The sequence below is a fragment of the Apodemus sylvaticus genome, chromosome 11, assembly GCF_947179515.1.
Source record: "Apodemus sylvaticus chromosome 11, mApoSyl1.1, whole genome shotgun sequence".
NCBI classification, from domain to species: Eukaryota; Metazoa; Chordata; class Mammalia; order Rodentia; family Muridae; genus Apodemus; species Apodemus sylvaticus.
Window position 1 is genome coordinate 38,214,233 of NC_067482.1, and position 13,398 is coordinate 38,227,630.

The 13,398-nt window shown below is 36.4% G+C and overlaps 1 protein-coding gene across 2 annotated transcripts in view; it reads right to left on the reverse strand.

The window, feature by feature from the left end:
- Positions 1–13,398, reverse strand: part of Gabrb1 (gamma-aminobutyric acid type A receptor subunit beta1) — a 431,303-nt gene that overhangs the window by 87,324 nt on the left and 330,581 nt on the right. For both annotated transcript variants that reach the window (XM_052199374.1, XM_052199373.1), the window contains exon 5: positions 9,136–9,218. In XM_052199374.1, coding sequence (XP_052055334.1) covers positions 9,136–9,218 — 83 coding nt within the window. The remainder of the gene's footprint in view (positions 1–9,135; positions 9,219–13,398) is intronic.

Consider the following 13,398-nt stretch of genomic DNA (forward strand, 5'->3'; position numbering starts at 1 on the left):
ACCGTCTTCTCTCCATCCCTTCTCCAATCACCTCCCTCCTTTTTCTCTGTCCTTATATTCCCTTCCCATGCTAGATCAATCCTTTCCAGGATCAGGACTCTCTCCATACTTCTTCATGGGAGTCATTTGTTATGCAATTTGTGCCTTGGGTATTCAGGGCTTCTGGGCTAATTAAAATCCACTTATCAGAGATTGCATTCCATTTGTATTCTTTTGTGATTGGGTTACCTCACTTAGGATGATATTTTCCAGATCAAACCATTTGCCTAAAAATTTTGTGAATTCATTGTTTCTAATTGCTGAGTAGTAAATATACCACAATTTCTGTATCCATTCCTCCTTTGAGGGGCATCTGGGTTCTTTCCAGCTTCTGGCTATTATAAATAAGGCTGCTATGAACATAATGGAGCATGTGTCTTTATTGCATGCCGGGGAATCCTTTGGGTATATGCCCAGGAGAGGTATATCAGGGTTCTCTGGAAGTCTCATGTCCAGTTTTCTGAGGAAACTCCAGACTGATTTCCACAGTGGTTGTACCATCTTACAGCCCCACCAGCAGTGGAGGAGTGTTCCTCTTTCTCCACATCCTCGCCAACACCTGCTGTCTCCTGAGTTTTTGACCTTAGCCATTCTGACTGGTGTAAGGTGAAATCTCAGGGTTGTTTTGATCTGCATTTCCCTAATGACTAATGATGTTGAGCACTTCTTAAGGTGCCTCTCAGCCATCTGAATTTCTTCAGGTGAAAATTCTTCTATACACAGATATTTAAAATAGAGTAGCAACCTGTAACAAGGTAACTTTCATGTGTATGTATGTAAACATGTATCTATGTGTATGTATGTAGACATGTATCTATGTGTGTTTGTGTATGTGTGTGCACACACACATGTGGACATGCAGACTACTTCAGGTGTCGATTCTTAGGCACTGTCTATATATTTATTTTTAGTATATTTCACTGGCCTAGGGCTCATCAAGAAAGCTAGACTGGCTATCTAGAAGACCCCAGGACTCTCTCTGTTTCCATATCTTCAGCAGTGGGATTCCTAGTACTACACCATTGTGTTAGGCATTTTTTTTTTTTAAAGTGGGTTGTGGACACTGAACTTGGGTCCTCTTGCTTGCAATGCTGACACTTTACTGTCTGATCTATGTCCAAGCTGGTTGACTTCTTCCTACCTATATCGGCTTTTGTTTGAAGCAAAGAATCCATTGTACACTGAGGTCTGCTTGTCAATCTGCTTCAAAGCGTGTGCTTTAGAAAAATAGAAAAGGAAGAAAATGGAAGCTTCTGTTACATGGCATACACTAGATAATAGCTCTACAGTTTCCCTTTGATCTTTTCAATGATTCCTTCCTCTGAATCACATGCTGTTCTTTGCTGAAATTTCTTTTCATGTTTCTATGTTTCCATTCTGCTTCCCATTTAGAGAACTCCATTAAAAGACAGAGTTGTCTTTTTCCAAGTTTGTAAATGCTTGTTCATGTGCATACTTGTGAACAGACTGAATTTGGAAACTCTAAGACCATTGAAGCACACAGGCCCAGAACTACACAGACTTGGGGACTCTATTTGCAGTCATGTAGGAGAAAAAGGAATTATGATTATTGTGATATGTATCAGTTATAGGAGTGTCCAGTCAAATGATGTTAATTACTAAAATAGAACGCTATTTAATTTCTCTGGCAAGGCCAGAAAAATGACAACCCACATATAAGTTATCTTGAGTATATTCAATGAAAAGGAGAGCCAATTAAAATATGCTTCTCTCTACCAGATCTGCTCTCTGCCTAAACAGAAGACCCCTGAACGTCACCAGTGTATCAGACAACCAGAGGGAAGAAACTGACAAGGGCAGATATTTTTCTTAAGAAGCTATAATATTGTCTTAGATGAATGAGTCAGATTGAAGTACCATTGATAATATTATGGTTTTGAGACTTAATAAATTACTGTCTTGATTCTTTGAGTCCGTGTGTGTGTGTGTGTGTGTGTGTGTGTGTGTGTGTGTGTGTGTGAGATGAGAACTCAGTGGAATGTCTTTGTAAAGCACCTGACCATAGAGTGTAATCAGTAATATCAGCTATTATTATCACAAGTTTGGATGTCAAGTGAGTTACACTCCTCAGTTAGCACTGCTTTCTAATTCTAGATAATTAGATCTTTAGCATAAAATGTGTCTTTAGTTAATCTTGGTAATGTTTAGATGAAACAGTGAGTTTTACTGTATACTTCTATTGTGATATTGTATATTTTGATAATGCTAGTAGCAAATGGTCAATACTTCTAATATTCAATAGAAATATGCTGAAATTTGTCATATATATATATATATATAAAACAAACTATACAAAAATTTTCCATATATGGAAAATAAATTGTCTATAAGGTTAGCTTGAATCACTCTGAGGGTAGCTTTATCAGAAAATGATTATAAAACTAATTTTTATAATTGGAATTATATTTCTTCACTGAATTATGTGTTACCTTGCAAAAGATTGAAGAATTTGGAGGGATATGGGGCAGGGTAGAGGTCTGGGAAAGAAAAGAGGGAGAGGGAGAGGGAAAGGGAGAGGGAGAGGGAAAGGGAGAGGGAAAGGGAGAGGGAGATGGAAAGGGAGAGGGAGAGGGAGAGAGGGACAAGGAGAGGGAGAGGGAGAGGCAGAGGAAGAGTGAGAGGGTGAGGGAGAGGGAGACAGAGACGGAGAGAAAACAAAAAGGAGGCTGGATAGAGGAATACATTAATTCAGGAAAATTTCCCATCTTCTAACTACCCCCCTCTACTCATCGAAAAAGCTACAGGCACTAAAATTTATTAACATTTCTAAGAACATAATTTGAAATACTCATTTTCATTAAGTAGCCTACTGAATATGACAAAATCAAATTTATCTAAGGAGATATCCAAGGCTGCTAATTTCCTTGACAATGAGGGCATAAAGCAAGGGAACCCATGAATCATTCATGAAGTTCAATTTACTTCTCTTATTTTTGATGTTTAATAACCATGAATAGAAAGCATGCATTGCAGATGCTATTTTTAAATTATTTTTAGATCAAAATGAATGATTTGCCAGGCAGAAATCAAGTAAGAATGGTTCTAAGGTTTCTGCTGTTAAGCATCACATATTTCACATTTTTCTTGTGAGTGTTTATATGTTCATGTATTCAGAACCTTTTTCCTGTGTTCAGCTTTGCTTAATACCACTTCAACACTAATATTATTTAGGCAGGTGCATAAAGTAATTTATTGGTGAAATAATGAAATTGAATGAAGTCCAAGAGTTCTAGTTTGGGGGTTGAAAGGGACCCTGAAGATTATAAAATAAAACTGGTCTCCTACTGAGGATATCTTCTGCATTATTAACAGTAGGTAGCCATTTCCAATTTAATTGACATGTCTCCATGGGAAAAGAAGTTTTCATCTTAGGCAGGAACTTATTTCTTGAATAGCCACTGCTACTTATTTGAAATGACTTCTCTTAAACTCTGAATTTACCTTACTGAAGTCCCCAAGCTCTCCTTGAGCCATGTGGGCTCGTAACTCATGACGTATTAGTCAAATGCAATTGAATGCATCTGTATTGGCTTCCTAACTTGGTTTTGCCCAGAACTTGGATCATGCGGTGGTTGAACTATATGACCTGAGAGACTTTTGGCTCTTCCTGTGAGGTTCTTCACCTAAGTTGGTAGAATGAGGAAAACAGGTTGCCTTTCCAGTGTTGGACCTTTTCCAATTAAACATTTGAATAGAAGAAAAAAAAATCTGATTCTTCTCTGAGTGAGAGACTTTCTCCTGCTTTCCCTCAAACTGGGACATTAGCTTCATTCCCTCCTTTAGACTCGACTGGAACCTCTATCTGGATCAGTTGGCGTTGGAGCTGAATTACTCTGGTGTATTCTTCTTTGGTGTTTGTATCAGGACAGGAGTTGCCATTAGCTCTCGAGGTTGCTGACTCATCCACGTTTTTGCCAGCCTCTATAATTGCATGGTCCAATTCTTTATAATTAATCTATAACTCTGTATCTGTCTTGGCTCCTCTCTCTCTCCTCTATCGGCTTTATTTTCCTGGAGAATCCCAATTTATAATACAACTTTGAAGACATAGTTTGTCTCCTGTATCACAGTGCTTAATATATCCAGAAATGGAAGTTATAGCTCTCTAAATCTTTCTTCTTAGGTCCCTTGTTTACTCAGTCTGAATTAAATTATCTTAATAGGGTTTTAATTTAGGGACCATTCTTGATACTTTAATAGAATTACTTGGGTCTGATGTCTGGACACAATGACTATTTTGATTTTATTCACTGGTACTGTTATATTACATTACATAAATAAAACTTAGCACTTCAATTCTGCAAAAATAACAATTTCTTATCATATTTTACAGGAGGTTAAGTTGTTGGGTACATTATTTTTAATCTGTCATGTTTGTGGGTGAGAAAAAATTTATTTTATAAAATCTGTTTTATAATCAAGCATGACTATTGCTTGGAATTCTGTGCACACATGGCAACAAATGAGCATTTAAGTAGAATGGTACCATTGCATTACTAACAGATTGAGGGGTCCATTAAATTTAGCACATGAAGGCAATGCTTTTATTATAAAACCCCTAAGAAAATTACCAGGTGTCGCTGAATTTTACCATTGCTTGCTGACTTCATGGTAGTTTATACAGGTGATGTCTAGGCAGTTTATGGACCACGATAAGGCAAAATCATGATGTTGATCATTGAAGGAATTAGAATAATAGGTTTTCTTCTATCTTGCTCTTGAGTAACACATTTATTTTCATTTTGGGGTAATGTTAAGGCATATTTGCACAATATCAAGTTGTATACCGGAAGGAGTGCTAGATTGCAGGTTCAAATACGGAGGGCTGGAACTGCTCTTAGATTTGAAAATTAAAGCAACTCATCAAAATTTATTAGAGATACTTATAAAATATATTATCCTTACAGATTTCTTACCAGAAATTAATCTTGGTTTTAACAAATTGGTAGTGAACCATGTAATGAACTCTTCTCTCTTGCTATATAATCAGCAGGGTGAAGGATCAATAAAATTGGAAATGAAGAAGGACTACCAAGTGCTCCATTCACATCTTAGTCCCTAAGGGATGTGGAGATGCTAAACTTAGTGAAACAAACTATGCACTGCATAAATAGCAGAGACTAATACCCCAAAACTTTAATAGTTCTGCTCCACGAGAGGTCCATGAAGGCACTGACAGGCTCTGGTCTTGTGAGGGTTCATTTTCTTTCATATGATACTTCTGGTTATGTCCTAATATAGTGAGTAGAAAGGTCAAGGTGACTCTCTGGGAAATTCCTTCTTTAAAGTGAGCTCCGTTTCTGGGTCTTTAATTCTGTTCCATTGATCTACCTCCTTGTCTCTGCACCAATACCATGCAGTTTTTTTTTTTTTTTTTTTTGTTTTTTTGTTTTTTTTTTTTTTTTTTTATCACAACTGCTCTGATACAGCTTGAGGTCAGGAATGGTGATTTCCCCAAGAAGTTCTTTTATTATTGAGAATAGTTTTTGCTATCCTGGGTTTTTGTTATTCCAGATGAATTTGCAAACTGCTCTTACTAACTCTATGAAAAATTGAGTTGGAATTTTGATGGGGATTACATTGAATCTGTAGATTGCTTTAGGCAAGATGGCCATTTTTACTATATTAATCCTGCCAATCCATGAGCGTGGAAGATCTTTCCATCTTCAGAAATCTTCAATTTTTCTTCAGAGACTTGAAGTTCTTGTTATATTTCACTTGCTTGGTTAGAGTTACACCAAGGTATTTTATATTATTTGTGACTATTGTGAAGGGTGTTGTTTCTCTGTTTTCTTTCTCAACCTCTTTATCCTTTGAGTTAATTTTATATAAAGCCATTTGTTGTTGTTGAAGCAAAGGCTGCTGGCCCGTGCTGAGAAGAAAGCTGCTGAAAAAAGGGGACGTCCCAACTAAGAGACCACCTGTCCTCTGAGCAGGAGTCAATCCAGTCATCTCCTTGGTGGAGAACAAGAAGGCTCAGCCAGTGGTGATTGCCCATGATGTAGACCCAACTGAGCTGGTGGTTTTCCTGCCTGTCCTGTGTCAAAAGATGGGGGTGCCCTACTGCATCATCAAGGGAAAGGCCAGGCTGGAGCGCCTGGTCCAGAGGAAGACATGAACCACTGTTGCCTTCACACAGGTTAACTCTGAAGACAAGAGTGATTTGGCTAAGTTGGTGGAAGCCATTAAGACCAATTACAATGACAGGATGAGATTTGTCTCCACTGGGGAGGCAACATCCTGGGTCATAAATCTATGTCACACATTGCCAAGCTGGAAAAGGCAAAGGCTAAATAAATATAATTACAGAATTAAAAAGAATAAGCAATATGTCTTTAATTTGTTTCAAAGGTCCCAACCAAGGAAAACATTTCTCCAGCCTTAATGGGATGCACATACAAACTAGTAAATTCTGAAATGTAGGCAAGGCTTCTACTTGGTTGGTCACACAAAAGTTTGATCGGCTCATTCTTATATTGAGCAGTGTCTACTTTATCATTCTTTTTAAAAAAGATTTTATTTATTTATTTATTTAATGGTGAGTACACTGTTGCTGTCTTCAGACACACCAGAAAAGGACATCTGATCTCATTACAGATGGTTGTGAGCCACCACGTGGTTGCTGGGAATTGAACTCAGGACCTCTGGGAGAACAGTCAGTGCTCTTAACCGCTGAGCCATCTCTCCAGCCCCTACTTTATCATTCTTATAATCTGACATTAGAGTCATTAAAGCTGAGCTGTGGTCTAGTATGCTTATCAATTGATGAGGAGCTATTTCATAAAATGACACAGTTGTTTATGGGGAGTTAAACACCATGAAGGGATAACCAGTTTGTTTTGTTAAACAAAAGAAAGCAAAGCAAGAGAAAGCAGCAAATAAATATAGACTCCATATTTTTGGCATCTTTTCCTGCACAACATAATTGTTATATTCTTACTATTCTTCATTTCTTTACACCTGTTAGTCAATTAAGATAAAAATATTTTAGTCATACTGTAGAGCTATGCAGCACTGAGCCTTCTGGGTGACTGTGTGCACGTGTCTTCAACGGAATCAAGGGCTACTTGATTTGCTGACTCTACAAGATATCCTCCCTTTCAGCTATAAATATTTGGCACCTGACCTAGGAGCCAAATTCTGCTCCAGTTTCTAGGACCTGTTCTGACCTTTAAAAGAGACAGTATTGGGTAATCTAGACCTGTCCTTTCTTTGCTTAATACAGGGTTCCTAGCCTTGCTAAGAGCAGCTGTAACAGAGTCATGGAATAGAACTGGGTTTGTAAAAGTACCTGGGCTTCCCATCCTCACCTTCCTGTGCTTGCCTTTGGTTAGTTTAGTTCTCTGCATCCTAGACACTATAACTCTCAGATATTGTCACAATACTTTTATCAGAGAGGTGGTATATGATACTGTGCTGTTAATTTAACACATAGAAGGCAATGGGACCACAGTTCTTGTTTAGGTATAAGTTTCTACCATGTCCTTGCCTCTACAGATCCTATGTAGGCAATATTTAATTTCAGCCTTATTTATAATTTTCATCATTACACAGTATGATGAATGGGTTGGAAAGTTACATACTTACCAATATAAATAAAGAAATATGATAGCATTAGAAAAATGTCAATCTACAAAGTAGGAAAACTCATTATGCTTTGTAAAAATATGAATTTTAGGAGAATACTCTGGTAAATCTTAATACAGAATCAATTAAAATACTTGGTAAAATTCATTGCTTCTTAGCTGAACATTGAATGCTGAGGCTCTGATAATTTTTTAAGACAGTTTTGGATCACAAAAGAAACCAAAATTTAAGTAAATCACAAAAGCAGTAGACAAATAGTCAAAGGTGACTGGAAACCCATCTCTGTCATCAGGCCATCAGCTGTTCTGCTATTTCTACTTCAGTTTCAAAGGTAATGATTTGTTTGCTGAACAAAAGTTGTATTTTATTTATAAAGTATTATCAGTCATTAATCAATATGGTCATGTTTATGTTACCAATTTGATCATTTTGGTATGTAAACCAAGTGACCACTAACACTTTCATAAATAATGCCTTTTAGTATTTGCCATGTTCTTTATGATCTTCAGTGTTAAAATATTAGTTGAAGAACATTTCTGAATTTTCTTCTTCATTCCACTGGTAGCAGAATGATGGCTATGTCTAAACGTAGAGCTCTCTCTATAGGAAAGTTTCCTTTCTATATAGTGAGACTACAAAGTTGATGTGACTGTTTAATAGCACAGTAGGGAAACAATTCATTCTTTAATAATACTGTAAGGTCAGCTGGCAGTGTTTCATTTCCCGTTCCTTCTTGACATTTAGCTCTAGAAAGTATTTTAGATACCCAAAAATATACAGTTGCTGATTTTTCACATTTGAATAAGTGATAGTTAACTCCTGAATATTTTTGTGACTCTCAAAACCAATAAATCATCTGTTTCTACTCTTCACAGTGAATGGGCTCAAATGTCTACAGGTTGAAGGGCAGAAAAGGATGGCACAAGGGTAGTTTGTCAGCTTAGACCTCAGTGACTAAAGTGTTCATGTTATTAAGAAAACAATTAATAAAAAACAGCCTCATAGTATAGACCAAAGTCAGCCCACAACCATTGAAAACATTAACTCTTTGACCTAAAGTATGAACCCACTGATGTGCCATTTATGGTTATATATTTTTCACTAGTAAAAATGCACCGTTAACTCAATGCTCTCTCACAGTGTTCTAAAATACCATTTACAAATCCTTCAGATTAACAAATGAGTAAATGTTTTCTTTTTTTCACCCAATGAAGCTTGGATTACTAGAAGGTTATTAGAGAAGGTGAAGAAGGCATGAGTTTATAAATTTATGAATCAAAATAAGCAGATTTTCCTTAATTGGCCAAAGGGATAATGTCGCTGAAATGACCCTTGAACCATCGATACTAGGGAAAATGTCACTGACTGTGAATTCCTTGAAAAGGTAGCTACTAAAAATATCCTGGTGCCAATTAACTAAGAAAAGGGTCAAATTTAATTGGGTCAAGTAAACATCCCTCACTTTCATCCCCTTTGCAAGTAACTCACAACTTTCAATCTCCAGGGTGCAGTTTTGCTCGTCCAGAGGGTATCTTCGAAGATCCATCATGCATGCTGCGGTCGTTGTGATCCTACGAGGTGAGAGAGGAGAAAGACGTGGTGTAAGTGGGAACCTTTCATGGACACACAGACACCCCCAACAAACAAGTGTAAATTAAACATTTTAGGTGGAGAAATTTTATTTCTAAGCTTACTACCCTCAAATCACATTTACTAAATAGCTCAAAATTAGAAGCTTCTAGGGGACTATCACAAAGATACAGCATTAGATACCCCAGATAAAGAGCTAGGAATAGATATATTTCTAGAGAGCTGCAACTTCAAGGAGAAGCAAAGTGTGAACATTGCAATGGCTTGGAATTTGAATCAGTAACCAAAACTTTAACAAAAAGGAACTAGGACCATATGACTGTACAGGTTAACTTCTCAGACACTCAAAGAGAATTTGGTGCTAACTCTTCTTGATCTCTTTAGAAAATCAGAAGAGCACACACTCCACTTCTGTCTTGGTGTATTATACAACAAAGCACACACATACTTTATGAGGTATATCCCTCAGTTCCTAAACTGACCAAAGGCAATAGAGCAAAAAAGAAGACTTTAGGCCAGTTTTTCTCATGACTATTTTATTTAACCCCATGTATTAGACCAAATCTAACAATTCATTAAAAGGATTAGATGGTGTAATACAGAGGATAACTATTCTAATTTGCAAATGTTTACAAAATAGTCAACCTGTAGAACCAAACACTAAGAAATATTATAAAGGCAATGAAAGAAAGATCAAAGGCAAGATTAGTTAAGATACTACATAATAGTAACAAAAGGAAACCCACATGATCATCTTAGCAGATGGAGAGAAATCAAACTCTTGACTTCTAAAGTCTGGAACAAAGCAAGGATGTCCAATATTGTTACTTTTATTGAAGATAGATTAGCAGTCACAGCCTCAAATAAGAAGGGAGTAAGTAACATTATGTGTGTTGTAGATGTTCTTCCCATATAGATAGTCAGTGGGGGGAACAGTTCACCACAAAGAGCTACTGGAACTGGAATACGGATCATGCAAACTGACAGGATACAAAATGAATATGAAAAATGAATAGTCTCATTTATGTAATACACCAACACAGAAATCTCCAAAAAGGAAATTAAGAGGACACTTCCATGTATTCAAGCAACAAGATATGTGGGATTTGACTTAGCAATGGAGAAGAAAGCCCTGTATGCTGAAAACTGTAAAGACTTCATGAAGGAAAACTGAAAAGCAAATACTTGGGGACCATGCTCCTCAAGTATTAGTCACAAGTCAGAATTAGTGTTCTCAAAATGCATGACAAAGTATTCTGTCAGATCAATGCTAATCTCTTCCAGAATGCCAATGTTATCTTTTTGAAAATTTTATCGCACTAGGATATGCCTGTCATTAAACTTACCCTTTTAGCCAATCATTTTTTTTAATTTTATTTTTACAAAAACAGAAGAAACAATCTTAAAATTCAAATGGAACAATGCAAAAGGCTGATAAATAACCAAAAAAAAAATTGAGCAAGAGGAGCACAGTTTTGTTATACAGTAGTATGATGATAATCACTCACATTTCTTTGCACATTTGACGGTACTTGCTTCTTTTTCTTTTTTAAATAGTAGCCCACAAGTGCTATATGCTATCTCTTTGTAGTTTTGATTTATATCACACTGAGAATTGCTGAGCACTTTTTCTCATGCCTGTTGACTCAACTTTTTTTTTTAAATTTGGAGCCTTTATACATTTTGTTAGTCTTGTCAATGCTGGACTCACCAGTGCAAGCTGCCTCTTCCCAGGTGGCCTCTGGTGCACAGCTGACCTCCTGCACTGCCTAGAGACAGGGTGTTGTTGCCCAGGCTGTTCAGATCCTGAAGCAGACACCTGAAGGCTCCTGCAGGGGCCTGCTGGATTCACCAGAGCACACTGACTCCTCCCAGTCTGCCTCCCGGAAACCCCTTTTGCCTCTTGCAGGTCCTGGAGATGTGGTGTTGCAGACCAGGCTGATCTGGATCCTGAAGCAGAGAGATCTGAGGGCTCCTGCCAGAGGCCTCAGGAATGGAACCTAAGCTCCGTGCCACCAGAGCAAGCTATGCGCTCCTTTTTAATTTGTTTTAATCCCAACTGTTTGATTTTGTTTTTCTTGTCTGGGATTTTTGTTGTTTGGATACAAAGTTATTACCAAGCTCAGTGCCAAGATTTCCCCTTGTGTCCTGTTGGTACTTCAATTTTTGTCTGATTCTTTGACTGATTTTGGTTTGATTTCATGAGTTTTAAGTTAGGCTCTAAATTTGCTGCAACATTTTGGATGTGGATACATAGTATTTAAAATAAAATTTGATGATGAGACCATCTTTTCTCTTTGTATGTTCCTGGTGCCTTGGTTGATGGTCAGCTGACTATAGATATGTCTTTATATCTGGTATCTCTGGTCCTACTCACTTATGTGCTTGTCTTCAATGACTTTTTTTTTTTTATAAAATTGTATTGTAATTTGATGTCAGAAAATATGATCCTTTGGCTTTGAACTCAGCATCTATTGATTATGAGACTAGCTTTGAGTTTTTCCACACACAGTCTTTGTTTTAACGAGGTAAGTTCCCTTTATGCCTAGGTTTTGAAAGTCTTTGTTATGAACATGTATAGAACTTTTCTTGCATCTTTTGGGAAGATCATATAGGTTTTGTCCTTCATCCTGTTGATGGCTTATCCTATACTTTGATTTGTACATGCTCAACAACCCTCTTATTCTTGAAATAAATCCTACTCGTTCCTGATGTAAATCCTTTTAGTGTGCTGTTGAATTTGCTAGTAGTGTATTATATACATTAAAATACTAATCATTAATCAATTAATCACATTAATATTAACATTAATCATGCAACAATAGTTACATGTTAAAGGCATCATGGTAAAGCTGCCAAAAACTTTGTAGTTTGGGTTGACTTTCATTTTTACACTTGTTAATGGCTTGAGCTTGGGTTTGCTAAATGAGCTACACTAGGCTTAGTGCCCTCATCAACCAATCCATCCACTACCTAGGACTACTGTGTGGAGGAAAATATTTAATGTGTATGTAATTATTTTATCAGACTTTTGTACTTAACAGATGTTCCTTGTATAGAAGTTACTCCCTATATACCTGTTAAATGTCATACCACTTCTTATATTTGCTCAAATCCTGACAGTATATTATCCATATCTGCTGAATTTGTGAATAGGAAGAAGCTTTACTATGAATCATAGACCTTTTATGTCTTATGGTACCTCACAACCCCCACGTGGATCCTCAGACTCATTTCCCATACTCTGACACATTCACACTCAACAGGTTTTGTGTAAAGAGTGAGAAAACACTGGCCTAGAGTCCAAGTTTACATCACACTTTTGGGATCCTTCAACCTTAGGTTTTGTGGTAAATTCTAGGACCCTTACTCTAGAAGTCCTTCCTAGACTTCCCTCATCCCTGGATTTTTTCCCTTAGGCTGTTTTCCTGGAATATAGAGTCCAAGAGTAACAGAAATTCAAATGGCTACTCTATTCTTCATAATCTTTTGATACCACTTTGGAATTAAAAAACCTTTCTTAAAGACATAATCATCTACAAAGTATAAGGATAATTTAAATATTTCAAAACACACAGATTTAACTCTAAGTTTATGTTATGTTATAAATAAGCCTTTGTAAGTATGTGCTGGCTAGTGTTATTTTGTTATTAGCAATAAAAAGTAAAGCAGGGAAAATTAATCTTAATATGAAAAATTGTTTGCAAACAGAACAGCTAATTGTTTTAGTGAGGGAACGTCTCTTCCGTAGTAGTCCAAACCATAAAGTCTCTTTAGCAGTAAATAATAAGCCATTCTTACAAAGAAAACCTTTTGCTATTATACATTCATTTATATGGAAATGACATAATTTATTTTCTTAATCTTTCACTGGTGAGCATTTATGTTGTTTCCTATTGTTTAGTTTTGTAGATGAAGATGTTCTGGATTTACTATAATAAAATACTCAGTATATACTCATGTATACTACATATAGTAAAGATGCATGCTACGCGTATATATATATATATATATATATATATATAATATTAAACAAATATATATATATATTGTATAATCAATTATTATATTATAAAACAGATATGTATACCAGCATCAACATTATATATTTGTATTTACATATATGTGCATACACAACACACAGGTGTGTTTCACTGAACA